The sequence below is a fragment of the Juglans regia genome, chromosome 3 (genome assembly GCF_001411555.2).
Source record: "Juglans regia cultivar Chandler chromosome 3, Walnut 2.0, whole genome shotgun sequence".
In the NCBI taxonomy this organism is placed as follows: domain Eukaryota; kingdom Viridiplantae; phylum Streptophyta; class Magnoliopsida; order Fagales; family Juglandaceae; genus Juglans; species Juglans regia.
Window position 1 is genome coordinate 23,703,774 of NC_049903.1, and position 21,151 is coordinate 23,724,924.

At 36.8% G+C, this 21,151-nt stretch overlaps 2 protein-coding genes across 2 annotated transcripts in view; both read left to right on the forward strand.

Annotated features, from left to right (window-relative positions):
* LOC109000860 (polyribonucleotide nucleotidyltransferase 1, chloroplastic) overlaps positions 1-21,151 on the forward strand; it is a 77,985-nt gene that overhangs the window by 47,635 nt on the left and 9,199 nt on the right. The window contains exons 9-17 of the mRNA XM_018977874.2: positions 385-498; positions 9,743-10,006; positions 12,449-12,523; positions 12,954-13,067; positions 15,307-15,399; positions 16,305-16,483; positions 16,706-16,889; positions 17,056-17,103; positions 18,069-18,141. Of these exons, the coding sequence (XP_018833419.1) occupies positions 385-498; positions 9,743-10,006; positions 12,449-12,523; positions 12,954-13,067; positions 15,307-15,399; positions 16,305-16,483; positions 16,706-16,889; positions 17,056-17,103; positions 18,069-18,141 (1,144 nt within the window). The remainder of the gene's footprint in view (positions 1-384; positions 499-9,742; positions 10,007-12,448; positions 12,524-12,953; positions 13,068-15,306; positions 15,400-16,304; positions 16,484-16,705; positions 16,890-17,055; positions 17,104-18,068; positions 18,142-21,151) is intronic.
* On the forward strand, positions 1,084-3,213 carry LOC118347921. The gene is made up of 2 exons (XM_035688243.1): positions 1,084-2,202; positions 2,525-3,213. Exons 1-2 carry the CDS (start codon positions 1,146-1,148, stop codon positions 2,557-2,559), a joined length of 1,092 nt encoding a protein of 363 aa, XP_035544136.1. The 5' UTR covers positions 1,084-1,145; the 3' UTR covers positions 2,560-3,213.

Below are 21,151 nucleotides of genomic sequence, written 5' to 3' on the forward strand. Positions count from 1 at the left end.
TTTTCTAATTTAAAGAAGTAAATGCTACATGGCTATTTGGTATTATTTTTGCTTTGTGTTTAAAGGTGCTTGTCTTTCTCCTGTACATGTTCCCTGCCTCATATGTTTTGAAATCTTTCTATTGTGTAATTAAAGAGGGAGTGGTTTATGAGAGGTCCTTTGGATGATTGGGCTTTGAGTCACATAAATAGCTGAGGTACTTTTCAGCTGCTGTATTTGTTAAACTGAAAAACCTTTTGATAAAAAACTTGTCATTTCTGGGATTTCTGTAAGTGTTCTTCAGCAAGAGTTTTGATTGGCAATTCTTCGTTTGGGTGTTTGTGAGATGTATCCCAACCAGAAAATGAATAGATGGATAAACCTTTGCCTATTTGCTAATTTCAGGATGCAGTACGAGTAATTTGCAATGAGGTGGAGGCTTTGGTTAAGAAGTGTGGGAAACCTAAAATGATCGACGCAATCAAATTACCTCCTCCTGAGCTATATAAGCATGTTGAAGTATGTTTTTATACCTTCCCTGGTGTGGTGTCTGTGTGTGTGTCTATATTCATTTGCCTTGTAATCAGCCACATGGATCAATTGTTAACACAAGTTCAAAGTGTTAGGAACTGTAAACCGAAAGGATCGAGCTTTTCACATATATAGACTTCTATGTTGGCTTCTATACAGCACGTTTTTTCTTTTTTCCTGCTCACTAATTTTATAAATCACTGGAGCTTTATGGTTTTTATATCACTAGTATTATAGCACATGCTTCACACATGGAACCTTACCAAGGTTTTTTTTCACTATTTGTTTTCTGTAGAATTATAGAGAGATTTATGTTTAAGGATCTGTTAGCAATATTAGGGGCTAATATCTAGGAGATCTACAGCTAACAGATCAGTTTTTCTTATCCCATGATTTTAGGAGATTTGGTAGTCTGTTACCAAATCTGTAGATATAAGTTTCCTGTTTTATAGCTTTCAGTTTTAGGTAGTTCTGATTTCCTTTCTAGATTAGCTGTAAATATCCCTAAAATAGATGAGCATTATCATCTATATAAAGAGGGGCCTGTAACCTTATTTTAAATATAGTGGAATCTTACTCTTTCCTTCCACAAACAAGATGGTATCAGAGCAATCTCTGAACCCTAATTCCCTCATATGACCAAATACGGGAAACGTGATTCAAGAGCTACCGTTTCCCAAATCACCTCCAATCAGGAAGCCATGGCTTCCAACAATGATAGTAACCTCATGACCATTACAGGACACAAACTGAATGGGAACAACTATCTCCAATGGTCCCATTCCGTAATGATGTTCATATGCGGAAAGGGCAAAGATGATTATCTCACCGGAGATGCTGCCAAACCAAACAAGACGGATGAAAAATTCAAAGTCTGGAATGCCGAGAATAATATGGTCATGTCATGGCTCATTAATTCCATGACAAATGACATTGGAGAAAACTTTCTTCTCTATGGAACAGCAAAGGAGATTTGGGATGCTGCCAAGGAAATATATTCTAACAATGAGAATACATCGGAATTATTCGAGGTGGAAAGTGTTCTTCATGACTTCCGCCAAGGAGAATTAACAGTGACTCAATACTTCAACACTCTCAATCGGTATTGGCAGCAGCTAGACTTATTCGAGGAGCACAATTGGAGCTGTCCGAATGATGGAATCAGGTATAGACAAATAATTGAACGGAAAAGAATATACAAATTTTTGATTGGATTAAATGAGAACCTTGATGAAGTACGAGGAAGAATTTTAGGATCCAAACCACTACCAAATATCCGAGAAGCTTTTTCAGAAGTTCGGAGAGAGGAAAGTCGAAAGAAGATCATGATGGGATCTCAAGATTTTGTGACAAATCCTGAGAGTTCAGCACTTGTGGTGAGAGGGAATCCATCCAACAACAACAACGATCACAGACCAAAGAAAGGGCGACCATGGTGTGATCATTGTCGACGTCCTGGTCACACCAAGGACAACTGCTGGAAGATTCATGGCAAACCAGCAGATTGGAGGCCTTCCCGGTTTGCCAATGACAAAGAAGGACGAGGCAACCTTGCTTCCATGGATGAACAACCTCCACCCGAACCAACTCCCTTCAGCAAGGAACAGATAGAGATCTTGCAGAAAATGTTCAGCCAATCCTTGCCTGCACCAGCTCCCACTGTAGTTGGTACCGGATCCCTAGCACAAAAAGGTAATTTTTTAAGTGCTCTAAATGCTAACAAGGAGAGGCTCAGTCCATGGATTATAGACTCAGGAGCTTCTGATCATATATGACTGGAGATGAGAAGCTGTTTTCAACTTACACCCCATGCTATAAAAATTTAACTGTGCGAATAGCTGATGGTTCACTCTCAAAGGTGGCTGGTACAGGCTCGGTTCAAATTTCAGAGAACATCACTCTTGATTCCGTTCTACTTGTACCAAAATTAAATTGCAATTTACTGTCCATTAGTAAACTCACTCGGGATCTCAACTGTGTTACTAAATTTGGCTCAAATCTGTGTGTATTTCAGGTCTTGGACTCGGGGAAGACGATTGGCAGTGCTAAGATGTGTTCGGGGCTCTATCTTCTAGAGGTTAATGATCCTCCTCAAGGAGCAATTCATCAATCAGATTGTTCAGTGTCCAGTAGTCCTGTTTCTTTGTCTGTGAGTCAGTCTAATAATGATAGTGCAATTATGTTATGGCACTATAGGTTAGGTCATCCAAATTTCTTGTATCTTGAGAAGTTGTTTCCTTCATTATTCCATAGTAAAAATCCAAATGAATTTCAATGTGAGATCTGTCAATTCTCTAAACATATTCGCAATTCTTATCCTAACAGATCCTACAAAGCATCTCAACCTTTTTCCATGATTCATAGTGATATATGGGGCCCTTCTAGGATAAAAAATGTTACTGGTTCTCGTTGGTTCATTTCATTTATTGATGATCACACTAGACTCACATGGGTATTCCTCATGAAAGAAAAATCTGAGGCAAACCAGATCTTCAAAACCTTCAATACCATGATCCAAACTCAATTCCAAGCAAAAATTCAAATTCTGAAAACTGACAATGCCAAAGAGTATTTCAATTCCAGCCTTAATGATTATCTCATGAGTCATGGTATTGTTCACCAAAGTTCCTGTGTTAACACTCCTCAGCAAAATGGTATTGCCGAAAGAAAAAACCGGCATCTTCTTGATGCGGCTCGGTCTCTTATGTTCTCTACCCATGTACCAAAATATTTTTGGGGTGAAGCCATCCTTACTGCTGCATACCTCATAAATAGGATGCCATCTCAGATTCTTAACTTCCAGACTCCCTGTCAAATTCTCCTTCAGTCCTTTCCCACTACTCGTCTCATCTCCACCATCCCATTCAAAGTTTTCGGGTGTTCAGCTTTTGTCCATGTCCATCAACAACACCGGGACAAACTTGATCCTAGAGCTCATAAATGTATTTTCCTTGGGTACTCTCCAACTCAAAAAGGATATAAATGCTACTCACCGGTCACTAAACAATTCTATCACTCCATGGATGTCACCTTCTTTGAGCAACAACCTTATTTCCCCAAATCTGATATTCAGGGGGAGACTAATTTTATCCTAGAATATCAGTTTTGGGATATTGAAGAATCACCTCATGTCTCTCATAATTCTGACCAAACTTGCCCATCACTAAATCATGAATCACTTTCTCTTCAAAATCTCTCCCTTGAGTCTTCTTACTTCCTAGAACCTCCTACTCAAGATCAAGCCAACAATCCACCTCAAAATCTGGACACGCCTCAAAATCTGGACACTATTCAATCAACAAAGAGTGATGAATTGATTACCTACTCAAGGAGGAGAAAGAACCAAAAGGAGATGGAACAACAAGCATCTATTGAGCAAACCCAAGAGTCTGACTCAAGTCCTAGACCAAGTGAAGATCTACCAGGTAACACTAATCTTGAAACTAATGATGACAGTGGCCTTCCTATTGCTGTGAGAAAAGGGGTAAGATCATGCACAAAACATCCGATATACACATTTGTGTCATATGAAGGATTGTCACCGAAGTTCAAAGCTTTTGTTGCCAACCTCAACAACATCCAAGTTCCTAATAATATACAAGAAGCTCTCGGCTCACCAGAATGGAAATCAGCAGTGTATGAAGAAATTCATGCACTAGAGAAAAATGGAACTTGGGAAATCTCTGACTTACCAACTGGGAAACGCCCAGTAGGCTGCAAATGGATCTTCACAGTAAAATATAATGAAGATGGGAGTGTTAATCGGTTCAAGGCACGGCTGGTTGCAAAGGGATTCACCCAATCATATGGAATCGATTATGAGGAGACATTTGCTCCTGTAGCCAAGTTAAACACAGTTCGGGTTTTATTATCTTTGGCTGCAAACCTTGACTGGCCTCTCCACCAACTAGATGTCAAGAATGCCTTTCTAAATGGGGACCTAACTGAAGAAGTGTACGTGGAAATTCCCCCCGGATTTGAGACACAAACTACATGCAACAAGGTTTGTAAACTTAGGAGATCTCTATATGGGCTCAAGCAATCTCCAAGAGCTTGGTTTGAAAGATTCACAAAGGTAGTGAAAAAGCATGGCTACTCTCAATGTCAGACGGACCATACACTATTTGTTAAACACTCTTCTGCAGGAAAACTTGCTGTCCTCATAGTGTATGTGGATGACATAATCCTAATAGGAGACTATGAAGAGGAAATCTGCACCATCAAAAGTTTACTAGCTGCAGAATTTGAGATCAAGGACCTTGGGAATCTTAAATATTTCCTAGGTATGGAGATTGCAAGGTCAAGAAAGGGAATCTCTGTCTCACAGAGAAAATATGTCCTAGATCTCTTAAAAGAGACTAGAATGCTCGGGTGTAAGCCGGTAGATACTCCTATGGATCCAACTATCAAACTAGGAGCTAAGGAAAATTGTGCACCCGTGGACAAAGGAAGATACCAAAGATTAGTAGGTAAACTAATATACCTATCTCACACACGACCAGACATTGGATTTGCTGTTAGCATGGTAAGTCAGTTCATGAACAATCCAAATGAAGAACACATGGAAGCTGTGTATAGAATCCTGAGATACCTGAAACTAACACCAGGTAGAGGATTATTTTTTGAGAAGAACCAAAGAAGAGATATTGAAGTGTTCAGCGATGCAGATTGGGCAGGATCAGTACAAGACCAAAGATCAACTTCAGGATATTGCACCTTTGTGTGGGGAAATTTGGTCACTTGGAGAAGTAAGAAGCAGTCAGTGGTGTCAAGAAGCAGTGCAGAAGCTGAATTCCGGGCAATGGCACACGGTATTTGTGAGGGAATTTGGTTAAAAAGGGTGCTAAAGGAATTAAAAATTTCAGATGAAGAACCTGTGAAAATGTTCTGTGATAATCAATCAGCAATTAGCATTGCCAAAAATCCAGTTTATCATGATAGAACAAAACATGTGGAAATTGATCGACATTTATGAAGGAGAAGATAGAGGAAGGAATAATCAAGATGTTGTACGTGCCTACATGTCTTCAGACAGCAGACATCCTTACCAAGGCTCTATCGAGAAAGGTGTTTGATGATCTGAGTTCCAAGCTGGGGTTAATTAATATTTACCGCCCAGCTTGAGGGGGAGTGTAGAATTATAGAGAGATTTATGTTTAAGGATCTGTTAGCAATATTAGGGGCTAATATCTAGGAGATCTACAGCTAACAGATCAGTTTTTCTTATCCCATGATTTTAGGAGATTTGGTAGTCTGTTACCAAATCTGTAGATATAAGTTTCCTGTTTTATAGCTTTCAGTTTTAGGTAGTTCTGATTTCCTTTCTAGATTAGCTGTAAATATCCCTAAAATAGATGAGCATTATCATCTATATAAAGAGGGGCCTGTAACCTTATTTTAAATATAGTGGAATCTTACTCTTTCCTTCCACAAACAAGATAAAATTAAAAGTTTTTTTATTAAGTAAGAAAGACAAGTTTATTAAAACGAATGAAATGGTGAAGCCCATGTATACAAGACGTATACAAAATAATACATTATAAGAAGCTGAAAACGACAACAAAAGGTCATGAGCTGAAGCTCCATTAATCACTAAAGCAGAGAACCAATGCAATAAAGAGCACACAACAAAATTCTGAATTTCCTCCAGGGTACGCTACTTATCACTAAAATTCCGCTTGTTCCTTTCCAACCAAATACACCACATAAAACACAAGGAACCATCTTCCATGCCGCAGCCACTTGAGAGCAACCATATAGCCCATTCCAACATGCAAGAAGATCAACCACTCTCAAAGGCATAACTCAAGCCAACCCAGTTCTACTAAAAACTCCATCCCACAAAGCCCTCGCCACCTCACAATCTAAAAGTAAATGATTCATAGATTCCCCACGCTTCTTACATATGAAAAACCAATCCATAACAATGAGGCCGCACTTCCTCAAATTATCCATCGTCAGAATATTTCCAAGCGAGGCAGTCCATATAAAAAAAAAGCAACTTTGGAAGGCGCATGAGACCTGGAAATACGCTTCCAAGGAAAAGGTGGACTATGCGGAACAGTCAACAACTTATAATATGAACGAACTGTAAATCTTTTACTTCCCTTGGACTTCCACAACATCCTATCCCCATCGTTACCCCAAAGTTTCAAGGAATATAAAAAGCTGAAGCATCATCAATTTCCCAATCCTGTATAGCTCTAGTAAAACAAACATCCCACTGCAAGGAGCTGTTAGAACAGACTAACAAATCAGAAACAGATACCAGACGGAAGATAGCTGGAAACACCCTATTAAGGGCCCAATCACCACACCAATATCAAACCAAAAATGGATCCCTTCTCCAACATCATAGCTAACATGTTTAGCAAAACTCTCCTACCCCTTTCCATTGAACTTCCAAAGACTCAAACCATAGGTCCCGTAACCTCCGTCGAGCTCCAAACCCTCCAAAAAAAAAAAAAAAAAAATCATTTCCAATCAATAACCTCCCTGCATATCAACTCCCCTTCCGATTGATATCTCCATAAACATTTTCCCAACAAAGCATTATTGAAAATTCTCATATACGAACCCCCAAACCTCCATTCGAAATAGGAGAACAAACTTTATTCCAACTTACAAGGTGGAATTTAGTTTCCTCTCCCATTCCACCACACAAAAATGCAAGAAATAACTTCTCAATCTGGTTAGCCACCTCTGCAGACAATGGAAATAAAGATAGCAAGTAAGTTGGAAGGTTGGAAAGTAATCTTGTTAAAGTGATTCTGCCCCCTTTTGATAGATACCGCCGCTTCCAGCCAGCCAACCTTCTCAATTATCTCAACCACCACATCCCAAATAGCATTAGCCTTAAAGAATGCCCCCAACAGAAGGCTGAAATATTTCATTGGTAGAGCAGCAACTTTACAGCCCAAAAAGCTTGCCAAACAATTAAGAGCACTCTCATTGGATTAGCTAAAAGCTAAATCCATTGAAAATTTAGCTATTAAATCATAAAATGTGATCACATTGGAATGGCTAAATTCCAAATAATTGAAATTTAGCTACAGTCACTTCTAAAATTATTTCCAAATTTGAAATGAACTATTCATTCATCAAATACATTTTATATTAATTATTTCTCTCTCCCTTTTATATCAATTATTTCTCTCTCCCTTTTAAATGACAATTGAAAAAATATAATTAGAATATGATTACTAATTAATATATAATATTATGAATAGTAAAATATGATAAAATAAAATAAATTCATAATTAAAAAAATTAAAATCTTTTTGAAATTATTAATTACTCATTACTATATAATGAATAAATGGATAATCCAATGTGGAGATTTGATGTGAATAGCCAAAGTCAAATTCATCTTATAGTATTTTATTGTCATATAATGAAAAAATGGTTATTCCAATGTGAAGACTTGTGTGAATAAAATAGCTAAAAGTTAAATTCATCTTACATTTATAAAAAATGTACTTTACCTTTAGCTAATCCAATGAGAGTGCTCTAATATTGTGCACCTCCCCTACCGGAACCTTCTCCGACTTACCAAGATTCACCTTAAGGCCCGAGATAGCTTCAAAACATAATAACACAGCCCTTAATGCTTGAATCTGACCACAATCCACATCATAAAAGATAAGAGTCATTTGCAAAAAGAAGATGAGAAAGTGTGATAGATCCATTGTTGGCATTTCCCACTGAAAAACCTTGGAGGAAACCCCCCCTTAAGAGCAGCCTCCACCATCCAACCAAACACCTCCATGATAATAACAAAAAGGAAAGGGGATGAAGGGTCTCCCTGTCTCAAACCACGATAACTATGCAAAAAACCACGTGGATTACCATGAACCAACATTGAAAACTGGGCAGTAGAGAATGTCTAATCCACATGCACCACCTCTCCCTGGAACCACATCTCCCAAGCAAGTAGAAAAGGAACTCCCAAATCACATGATCATACGCCTTTTTCAATACACTTCTTTCTTGGACTTTGGCCATTATTTGTAATATGGACAGCCTTCATGATTTGTTTGTAACTCTTATTAGTGCTTAGATGTAATTAGGCATGTTCATTGTATACTACTAGTGTACTCGGGCAATACCTCTTTTATCAATAAAATTTACTTTTACCCATTAAAAAAAAAATATTAGAAGTTAATCAAATAATTATTTGTTGTAGAACATATATTATCTTGATTTTTGTATACATATAAATCAAGTAGTTTGTAGACCCCATCGTTTTATGATTCCTATTTTTTTCTTTAAAGAACTACAACTCTTTGTATATTTCTCTGTATAGATAACTATTACAAAGTAAATATGTTTTTCCTGGTACATAGTTATAATAATGGTTAAAAAAAAGTTTCTTCTCTCTTTTAATTGGTCCATCTCTCATTTACATAGCAATCATCCCTCATTAAAAGTCTTAAAACTTCTACCTCTTTAAGGGCTTTTGATCTCTCAAAATTCACTCATGGAGTTCTTGCCTTTATTTATGGTAAAGATTTATATGATATGTTTTAGAGTACTTTTTTTTTATCAGTAAATAGGAATTTTATTAAATATAGACAAAGCCAAGTACATGGGACATATACAAGAACAACACCTCTTGTTTTAGAGTACTTGGCAGAGGCATGTGTCAAATAATTGAATTGTTAGTTTTCTTTAGTGACTGAATCTATTGAATGACCTTCCACTTGTTCCTTTTGGCACCTTCTCTCTTGCTGCTAATTTTGATGGTGTATAATCCATCAAAGCCATATCCAGTAACCTCACAAGCTGTAAACCTCACACAAAATCATTCACATGCAATCTTATGCTTATTGCACATACTAATCCAATTTTTTTTCTATTAGCAGCATCTTTTATAATTTCCTCATCCTTATTGGATCCACCAAGATTATTTTTTTAAAAAAAAAAATCTTAACGATTTTTGGAATTCTCTCATCCCTATTTTCATTTAAACTTTTTAACATATATTCCCTCTTGTACATCACCTAAAACCACTTTTATATTATACACATGCTAATCATTCAACTGAATTTTGATTAAAGAAGAGTCTAGGGTGTTAGATCAACTGAATTATCCACACTTGCCATCTTATGATCTGGGATTTCATATGCACTGCATCCTTGATATTTCTCCGTTCTCCATTGTTCGTACGTGCTACTTTGTATAATAATTGTGATTCGAATGCGAATTGTAATGGTTGGTTAACCCTGTGCAGGAGATTGCTGGAGATGAGTTGGTGAAGGTCTTGCAAATCAGGAACAAAATACCTAGAAGAAAGGCTCTCTCCTCGTTAGAAGAAAATGTTCTGACTATACTCACAGAAGAGGGGTATGTCAAACCAGATGTAGCTTCAGGACCTACTGAAACAGTACCAGATTTATTGGAGGATGAGGATGAGGATGAGGAAGTGGTTCTGGATGGTGAAGTGGATGAAGGTGATGTTCATATAAAGCCAACCTCACGAAAAGCCACCCCCTTGGTAAATTGAAATTCTTCTACTGTAGTTGCTCCTATGTTTAGGTAGATGATGCTATTTATATATATACCTTTTTCTTGATCTGGTTTGATGGAAAGTTCTCCAGTTTTGGAAAATGGCTTTGGAAGGATCTGGAATGTTATGCCTTTTCAAATCTAGACTTTTCCAAACCCAAGTACAAACTTAAACGCACTCTCATTTCCAAGGGTTTCTTCTAATCATTGGGAGAATTTATCATCTTGTTTCTGTAGAAACATTATGAATGACAATTTGGCACATTATTAGACACTTCAGCCTTCACAAGATGATAATAAATTAATATATTTGTACTTCCATTTATATATGTGGTTATTAATGAATAAATCTTAAAAAGCCTCTGCTAGAGTTAATTTCTCCAGCACTACTTTGCTTCCGTTTTTCTTTTTCTTATCTAGTTTTTTTCCATGTCTTTCACTTGCGTCACTTTCAATAATTCCCACCAAGTAAAGGCTTCATCTTCCGTCTAATATACTTTGAAGTTTAATTTCTCAAGTATTCCTTTGGAGAGAGCATTCCCTTAGTATGCTCTCTTTCAAGTTCTAACTTGATTTTTCACACACACACATATATATGGGGAGGACACAGAGATGAGAAGAGGGGAGAAGTTGGGATTAGAGTGTCATGGGCATGGGAGGTCTATTTATAGGGGGAAATAATTGACACGTGGCTGCATACAATGTGTTGATATGTGCGGCAATCAGAAATTAGATCATAATAGGGGTTTTTTTATGCAGGTTGGCGAATATATTATCATACTGGCTTGCTGCTCTTTGTACAAGTTTTTTGAACTTCTATGTGCTTTCGTTGGAAACAATAAGACTACATTTGATAACTATTTTCAAGAAATGTTTTCTTGTTTTAGTACTGTAGCACCCTAAAAAGTGTCATGGTTGCATTTTTTATTTTAGTGAAATATCTTTCTAATTTGGTAAATCTTGAAAAAGAACTGGAGGGTGAAGGGGGATATTTGCCCACCCCGGACGGTCGAGGGATCTTTCCCATCCCCCCCTCTCCATGTGTGAAGCAAGGGCAAATTGGGGAAAATCCGCCACTATGCTTGCACTGTGGAAGGAGGATTTTACCTTGCTGCTATGTTGTGAGTGATGATTTCTCTCTGTTACACAGTGGTGGATGGAGGTAGAGGAACATGTCCAATTACTTCTGGCACTGACTCTCAGTTTGGTGAATTTTTATTTTTTATGTGAAAGGTGTGGATTTTCCTTTTCGTAAAAATAGTTTTGAGAATGGTTTCAATTTTTTTTATTTTTATTTTTTGTGTTTGGCTATTTTTGTGGGAATTCTCCTAAACCATGTAGGGCATGAGCCATTAAACTGTGAGAACTAAACTGACAAACAGTTTCCCATATTTCCTTATCGAAGCAGGTTAATATCCACTAAGATGAACAATCAATTCTATTCAACAAGGAGTAGGAGAAGGGTAATATGTGCAGAATATCACGTTTAGGGAAAAATTGACAAAAACAAAATACAAATAAAAGAGTCCTTCCATTTTGGAGAGATTATCATCCATTATTTACTTATGGTTCATCAAGTTTCAAAGTTTGAGTCAATACATTGATAACCCTAAGCACATGAAGGATTTCATTTATGTGAGATAGTTCCTGAGTTGTGCTGCCTATGGTATAGTCCAGTCTTGAAGACTAGAATAAAAGGTGCTTTGCTAGGGTCCTGACACATGACATAATATTTCAACAAGTGTTGCTAAACTACCAATAAATTTCCTGAATTGGTATTATGTTTGAGAGTAGTGGGGAATCAGTGAACCATTAACCCTTCTTTGTTTCAAAGCTAGAGAACTGTCGCTTGTGTTCCCTCTTTTTGGTGTTGATCTACTGTATGGTTGATTGATTGGGACTTGTTACTTTCTCAACTTTTCTTGACTTCTTGGAGCAGTTTGGTGATAGCTTGAGACTGTCTTCCTTTTATTTTTGGGTGCATATCTAGTTTCTTTCTGCTTTTTAATTAATTACTTTTCTTAGCAAGAGATAAAGTTAACCATTATGACTAGGGAACGCAGACTGCAGCTGACATTTAACCTGCAGCTATGATCTGTACAGCTAGGTTGCCTGCTGCATATATAGTTTGGTTAATACCCTTTGAGTTTATATAGCACCTGCATTAATCTTGATTTTGTTACAAATATTTAAGTATCCATAAATTAATGTATTTTTGCAGTCCTATTTTGACTTTATGGGTTCAAAACTACAGGGAAAAATAATATGTACAGTTCATTTGGCGAATCAGATCCATCTCTTATTCTTTTAAGGTTTTTGGAACTTTTAATTTGATAAATGCCTTACCACCATTTATCTTCTATGTTAATTTTACCAATTGCATGTTGTGGTGCAAGACTCCAATAAATTACAATCATTGTCCTTTTTCCAGTTTTTCTCTGAGGTCGATGTGAAGCTGGTTTTTAAGGAAGTTACATCGAAGTTTTTGCGAAAGCGCATTGTGGAGGTAAGAATGCTATCTTTCTTAGCAGTTCCAAACATATAAACCTGTAACGATTTTCCAGCCCTTACTTCAAAGGTTCTGCTATTCTGAATGTTTTTAAATGTGTACTTTGTTTGATTAAATTGTAGTGATCTATTCTTGAATGTAAGCTTGTATAGATGGAAATAAGTAAGACTGGAGAAGATTCACCAGCATTGCAACAACAATGAAAAAAACTGTTTTTAGGCTTATTTAGGAGAGTGGAAGGAGCATTGTGTAGAGTATTTAATTGAAACAAATTGATTGATTAGAAGATGGATGAACATTGGAAACCTGGGATCCCTTTTGCTTGGGATTGGGGCTATGCCAGACAAGCAAATCACTTTGTCAACTGAACATGATTGATGACAACCAAGTCATCTTTGACACTTCTTTTTTGCTGCACTTGTTGCAGGGTGGAAGAAGAAGTGATGGACGAACCCCAGATGAAATACGTCCAATTAACTCGAGATGTGGGTTGCTTCCGAGGGCACATGGAAGTGCTCTTTTCACCCGAGGGGAAACTCAGGTATGATGCATGTAATTTTGATTTTGAGTGCATGACGTGATGACTACACAGCGATGATTGGTTTTCTGCATCTGTACATGCAACTGCTGTTTTTATCTAGGTTACAAGTTTGTTGCAGAAGCATGTCCAAATGATTAAGTTCATACAGGTTTGGTATGCAATTGGAGTGTTGTAATGGAATAGCTAACCATAGGTTTGGTCATTCTATTTTGGTTGCACTTGATTACAAGTGTAGTTATACCCAACTTCTCTTTTAGGAATAACTATTACTTCTCAAAAGGGTGGAAATAGCTTTTTTGTGGCCTGTGTAATAAGTTCTTAAAAAAAGATAGTCAAAAAGTGCTATATGTGCAGTAACCTCTAATCATGGCAGGCATAGAGGAATAGTGGTATCAAACTGACCATGGCAGCCTTAAAGCAACAAACAGTGTGGGTTGGTGCCTCCCTTCTGCTCTCTCTTTTTTCTTTTTTATCATATTCCAAACCTGATTCCCCCACCCATCCCCACCAGCCCCCTCCCCCCAAAAGAAAAAACCTTGATCCCACCCATTGCCTCCTCTTTCTCTCTCTGATTGGACCTAACCCTCTCACTTCGACATGCGCCTTTTTACCCAGTTACCGCACTGAATTCCTGGTATCTTCTTCAACTACTCATGGGTTGCAATGCCGCCTCCTCCTCTGTCCTCATCATCAGTTCCCCTCCCATCTCTTTCACTTCTAAATCTTCATGGTTATTTTTTAATATTTATAATGTGAAGAATTTCACAATTATTATGTATGGAGGATTTATTTACTTTGAAAACAAACCATGTGGAATAAACCATAATGATTTTCATGGACATATAGTGAGGGGAAGTATGACCCATACGTGGAACTAGAGTGTTAGAATATAACTAAATGATTAGATTTACCTTTTTTTTATCAATTTAAGCATTTGGGATAAAGGGCTATTTGAAAATTATGAATACAAACTATCATTAATGTAATAAGTATTCCAATTCTGTTACACAAATAAACAGAAAAAAAAAAAATATACATTTGCTAAGTGGTAACTCTTGTCCTTCATAAGAGATTGATGAGGTTTATGATTGCTTTGAGGTCTATATGGTCCATGCATTGTTTGGGAGAGATTCCACATTCAGCCCATGGGAGGTATAGGTGTCAGGGCAGCAGTGAAACTTTCTATAGAACTTTTAAAGGGGTGGAGTTTTTGTATGTCTCTGTGCATTCTGTAGCGTGTTTATTCTAAACCAGCCTGCCTATCTATCAGCTATCCTCAAATCTAATTACCTCCCCTAGTGCTGTTTGATAATGTGCGCTAAAGTTCAATTGTTACGTAGCATATTCTGTGACTCTCAGTTACAATATCAATTGCCCAGTCGCATTTGACACTTCTATGTTGATCCTTGTTTATTTTATTTTCTAGTTTTATCAATCAATAATCATAAATATTAGTTATCCATCCTATGCAAATGATTCGTTTTGATTGTGCTCGTTGATGCCTTAGAACTGATCATTTTATGGAAATTTCACATGCCAGACATTACGTTTTTTTATTTTTACAATACAGTGCGACTGTTCTGATAGATGTTTCAACTAGGGGCCCAAATTTTATGGCATCAGTGTTGAATGCTGTCAATTGTACTCTGTGATTATGTTTTCAAAACTTCACGATAGTGTGCCCAATTTTAGAATACATCTTCAATTGGGTGCAGTACCCTGGCTTGTTCTTTGAATGTCTTTTAGCATTTGATGGATGCATGTATGTGTCATTCATTTATTATGGTAATGACCATGATTGTAATATCAGAAATTGATTTAAACAGAACTTGTTGGCTACCTAATAATCCATATATTTGTTAGAATTTGTACCCATCAGATGTATAACACAAATTCATTGCAATATCTTCTGTCATTCTACTTCTACTGTTCCAGGATCTTTTACATTTTGTGTGAGTGAGCCTTATACCTTTGTCCTGTGCATCCATGGCTCACTGCAAATAACTGGATTTTAATAATGTGATTGTTTTTTTTGTTGACTGTCTTCATCATTTAATCAGCATTAGAAGTAAGACCGGTGAGTCCTATTCTGGGTGTTGACTATGTTGGATGTCCTTTTTTCATAATAAGATGCACTGCAGTAAACATGAATGCATTTTTATGCCCCTATTGTTAATGTTTCTTATTTAATGTCTCTATAACTTTATCATTCATTTACTTCTTATTTTTGGTGAAACAGTCGTTGGCAGTGGTTACACTTGGTGATAGACAGATGGCACAAAGAATAGACAACCTTGAGGGTGCAGATGAATTGAAGAGTTTCTATCTTCAGGTCTCTAAATCTAACTCTGGTCCTGTTGAATAATATCCGGAGAACCTTTCTTGTGGGCAAAATATAGTCTCACTCACTGTCAATTGCAGCTATAATGATGCTTTGTGAGTCTATTTTCACCAGCAGTTTTTTTAAATTGATCCCTTCATGGCCCCTTATTATGGAATTAAATTGGTGTTTCATCCACTTAAACCGTCACTTCATCATTTCCCTATAAACATTAATGTCCTGAAAGGTCTGTTGATTGACAAAACCTCTGTTTGAGCAATCCTAGGTCACCTCTGGATTTTCGTTCTGTTTTCATTTTAGAACTATTTCTTGAGTTCTCACTTGCTACTGTTGACCACATGCTGTAGTTTCAAAAAGTGAAGTTTCCTGGTTGAAAATCATGAGATCATACTCAGGCTTTTTTTCCATTACAATTAAATATGAAATAGAATGTCATGATGGAAGAACCAATACACTGATGATAGGTTACAGTTTATTTCCAACTTTTTTGTGGATACAGTTTATGTAAACTTTTTATTCTGTTCCTCTTCCTACAACTCTTTCGATATTCCTAGCTCTATGGCTCTCTAGTTAGTTACATGCAACGCTAATAAGTGGAGTTTGAATAATCTTTGTAATTATTTGGTGCTCTTCCTTGTATTCTGCTCCTGCTTGAATGTTTCACTGCTTGAATGACCAGTCATGATAAGTAATAAGAGGCACCTCTTATGATAATTTAGTAGATGTTCTTTCATTTTCTTTTCTTTTTTCAGTTTTTTTCTCTTTATCTTACAGAACTTCTTGACATGCTGATGAATCAGCTAATTATAACTTTATATCTTATTTATAACTTCAATATAATATTCCTGGAAACATTCAGAACCTAGCTGAATGTTAAGAACTTGTTAACTTTTCAGTATTCATTTCCTCCTTCATGTGTTGGGGAAGTTGGGCGGATTGGGGCACCTAGTAGAAGAGAAATTGGTCATGGAATGCTTGCAGAGAGAGCTCTTGAACCAATCCTGCCTTCTGATGATGATTTTCCTTACACCATACGTGTCGAGAGTACCATCATGGAAAGCAATGGCTCCTCAAGGTAGATCAGTTTTTGAGTTGATCAGCAAAGTTTTAAAAATTTGATTTTCTCAATTTATGTTATTTTAATTGTTGTCTCAAATTTTAATGGCATTTGCAAATATGTCTTTAATATTTGTACAGGGTATGCTGCTCATTTTCTTATAACAAATGAATATTGTGCCCTTCACTATGTAATTTAGATATGAAGGTTTACTTAACTTCAAGGTCTGCTATGTGACAGCATGGCATCCATTTGTGGAGGTTCCTTAGCATTGCAAGATGCTGGGGTCCCAATTAAGTGTTCTATTGCTGGGATAGCAATGGGTATGGTTCTGGACACTGAGGAATGTGGGGGAGATGGGACTCCACTTATTTTATCAGACATAACTGGATCTGAAGATGCCTCTGGAGATATGGATTTTAAGGTTGTTTTACACAGAATTAATTGCATTTTTGTGTGTTCTTTTGGTTTCATGCTCTCTATAAGGTCTGAAAATACTTGAACTCGATGTGAATTTCAGAAATGATTCCATGCCACACAACGTAGATGAAAAGAATAACACGTGTAGTTAAATAACTTAATGATTGTAGGTTGCTGGAAATGAAGAAGGAATAACTGCTTTTCAGATGGACATAAAGGTGAGATAGCATCTATTTTTTATATGTTCATCACATTGTCTCCGTTTCTTCCATTGCTTGGTTAGTAGTAACTTCCATTTGTCCATGAATACATCATTCTGTGTTCTTCTAAATTTCTCTTCCTTCCTAGTATGATATATATATATATATAACAATAATTTTTATTAGTTCCGTGTAGGAAAACTTCCGAGGGTCGGTGCACGGGATCGGGGTTTACTCTGCAGGGGTGGGTCCGAAGGGCCCTGCCTTGGAGAGGTTCCCTGACATAAAAATAATAATAATAATAATAACTTTTATTATAAAAAAGGTTGAATACTAAAATAGTTCCTATAATTTGACCATTTGACAACTTATCAAAAAAAAAAAATAGCCATTAGACAGATTACTTCTGACTTTTAAAATGAACTTTTTATCCTTATATTCTCAATTTCAGTCATTTTGATCTTTCCGTTACAAATCAGTTAGAAATTAATTGAATCCCTCCACATGACTCCTAAGCCGCATCAAGTGCCATAACAAATAAAAAATTAAAACAAAAAAATTAAAATATTTAAAAGTTAAAAAATAAAATAAACTTAAAAAACTAAGATAAAATGGGAGTGGCCCTCCCCCTCCTATTTTTTTTTTAATTTATTAATTTTTTTTTTAGATTTTTTTAAATATTTTTTTATTAAATATTAAATATTTATTTGTTTTGACATGTGGCACATTTTTATTGGTGGTGATGTAAGTTGCGAGCTAGGTGGTGGGGTTCCAAAGTGTATCTAACGGATATGTAATGGAAGGATCAAAACGAGCACTGTTGAAAGTTATAAAGATGAAAAAGTTCATTTTTAAAAGTCGGAGTAATCCATCTAAAGGCCAAACCACAGGAACTACTTTAGTATTTGACTCAAAAAAAAGGGAATCCAATTTAGCTGTATTCTACTGGGCATTTGTTGGAATTGACCATTCTTTTATGATAGGTGGGAGGGATTACTGTACCCATTATGAGAAAGGCGCTCCTACAAGCAAGAGATGGCCGAAAGCTTATTCTCGGTATGCTCACTAATGAAGATTACTAGAACTCCTGGAAATAAATTTTTTTTGCAAGTAACGTAGTTTTATTAAAAGCACATTGTGACAAAACTATATAGTACATAGGACTAGAAATTGTAGAAATATTTCTCTTCTATTGTCTGGAGGTGTTACTGTTTTTAGCAAGGATGTAAATCATCTAGAATACTTTTCAAATTAACATATCATATGCACAATATCATATGCATAGGGCTGCTAAATTATATCCTGATGGCAGGAGTAATGCTTCTGTAAACTGTAGGAGATAGAAGCCAAGAGCTCTTTGACTCAAAAGAGACGGGAGTAGAAAAAAATTTTGGACATCCAGTTCTGTAGTCGAACATAGACAAAGAGAATGAATTCGTATTTTCATTAACATTCAACATCCTATACATACTACATACAAATGACCATAGTATACTCATAAACTATACTAATTACAACCATGTCCTCTAACACTCCCCCTCAAGCTGGGGCATATATATCATATAAACCTAGCTTGAAACAAATAAGTTTTAACCGACTACAATACAATGGTTTGGGAAACATATCTGCAAGTTGATCAGCAGACTTCACAAAGGGTGTAGAAATGTCACCACTTAATATCTTATCCCGAATGAAGTGACAATCAATCTCAATGTGTTTAGTCCTATCATGGAATACAGGATTAGACACAATATGTACTGCAGCTTGGTTATCACAAAGTAACTGAAGAGGGACAGGAGCTGGAAACCCAATCTCTTGAAGAAAGTGTTGCAATCATGTCAGCTCACTAGTAGTGTGAGCCGTTGCTCTGTATTCGGCTTCTGCACTAGACTGAGCTACTACTGTTTGCTTCTTACTCTTCCATGTAACCAAGTTACCTCTCACAAAGGTACAATATCCAGTAGTCGATCTTCTATCTGAAGGAGATCCAGCTCAATCAGCATCCGAAAAAGCTTCAATTTCTAAGGTGTCCATTTGGTCTATACAATAGTCCAAGGCCAGGAGCTCGCTTAAGTTAACGAAGAATATGGATTACAGCATCACAATGTGAGACCCTGGGCGTTTGTAGAAATTGGCTCACTACACTCACTGCATAAGAGATATCAGGTTTAGTGATAGTAAGATAATTCAATTTTCCAACAAGTCTTTGATACTGACCTAGATCTCATCTTTCAAGAGTTTACGATTTGGGTCCATAGGAGTGTCAATAGGTCGTGCACCTAACATGCCAATTTCTTCCAGAAGATCATGTACATATTTTCTCTGAGATAGGTTAATGGCTTTTTTAGATCTACCGACTTCAATTCCAAGAAAGTACCTAAGTTTGCCCAAATCTTTTGTCTGAAACTGATCATGTAAAAACAGCCTAGCAATTCTAGCTGAGTCACTCCCAGTAATTACAATGTTTTCAACATATACAACCAACAAGATATGACCTGCATCACTGTGTAGGTGAAATACCGAGTGGTCTGTTTGGCATCTATGAAGACCAAATGATAATACAACATCAGAAAACCTCCCCAACCATACTCGAGGAGATTGTTTCAAACCATATAATGCATTTTTTAACTTGCACACAGTACCTCGATACTCTCCCTGAGCAACAACAGGTGGTTGCTCCATATACATTTCCTCATTTAAGTTGCCATGTAGGAATGCATTTTTAACATCCAACTGAAATAAAGGCCAATCCAAGTTAGCAGCAAGAGATATCAATACTCAAATAGAAGAAATTTTGGCAACTGGGAAAAAAATCTCATCATAATCAATGCCATAAGTTTGAGTGTAACCCTTAACAACCAAGCGGGCTTTCAGACGTTCAACAGACCTATCAGGATGAAATTTGATTGTATATACCCATCTACAACTAACAAGGTGTTTACCAGGTGGTAGAGGAACAAGATCCCATGTCCCATTATGGTGAAGAGCATCCATTTCATTTTTAATAGTTGTCCTCCATTTCAAATCAGATAAAGCATCATGAACTGTCTTAGAAACAGAAAGTTTTGAAAGTTGAGAAGTACAGCATGAAAAAGATGGAGATAAGGCATGACAGGAGACATATTGGGCAATTGGATGTTGAGTAACGCAAGAACAAGTACATTTTCGGAGAGCAATAGGTGGAGAGTCTGAAGCACTAGGTAACTCAGGATCTGAAGATAGAGGCAAGATTGGTGGAGGCATGGGAGCCAAGGGCCACACACGACGCGAGTACACCTGTAAAGGAACAAGGGAAGGAATTGAGGAGGATTGGATAAAAATGGGTGAGTGTGCAGGAGAAAGGGTAAGAGTAGGTAATGGTAGAGGATCACACTCAACAACTGAAGAAGTTGTCGAGAAATAGGGTATGGACTCAAAGAATGTGACATCACCACTAGTGAAGTAACGTCTAAGAGCAGGACTATAGCAACGATATCCTTTTTGAGTCCGGGAATAACCAACAAAGAAACACTTGGTAGCACATGGATCAAGCTTATCAAAACCTGGGCCAAGATTATGAACATAGCAAACACACTCAAAGATTTTTGGAAGGAGAGAAAAAGGTGGAGACGAAGGGAACAAGATGGAGAATGGAGAGAAACCATCGAGGACTGATGAAGGCATACGGTTAATAAGGTGACACGCAGTAAGAACACCATCACTCCAAAAACAATTAGGAACATGCATGTGCAATAAAAGTGTTCTGGTTACATCTAACAAATGGCGATTTTTGCGTTCAGCCACCCCATTCTATTGGGGTGTATAAGAGCATGAAGTTTGATGAACAATTTCTTTATTACTTAAGTAAGTAGCAAAGGCACTAGATTTGTATTCTCTAGCATTGTCAAAACGCAAAATTTGAACTTTTTGTCTAAATTGAGTTTTAATTTCTTTCCAAAAGACTTTGAATATGGAAAGAAGTTCAGATCGTGACTTCATTAGAAACAACCATGTCATACGAGAATAGTCATCAACAAATGTAACAAAATATTGAAACTTGTTTGATACAATGTTGATTGGTCCACAT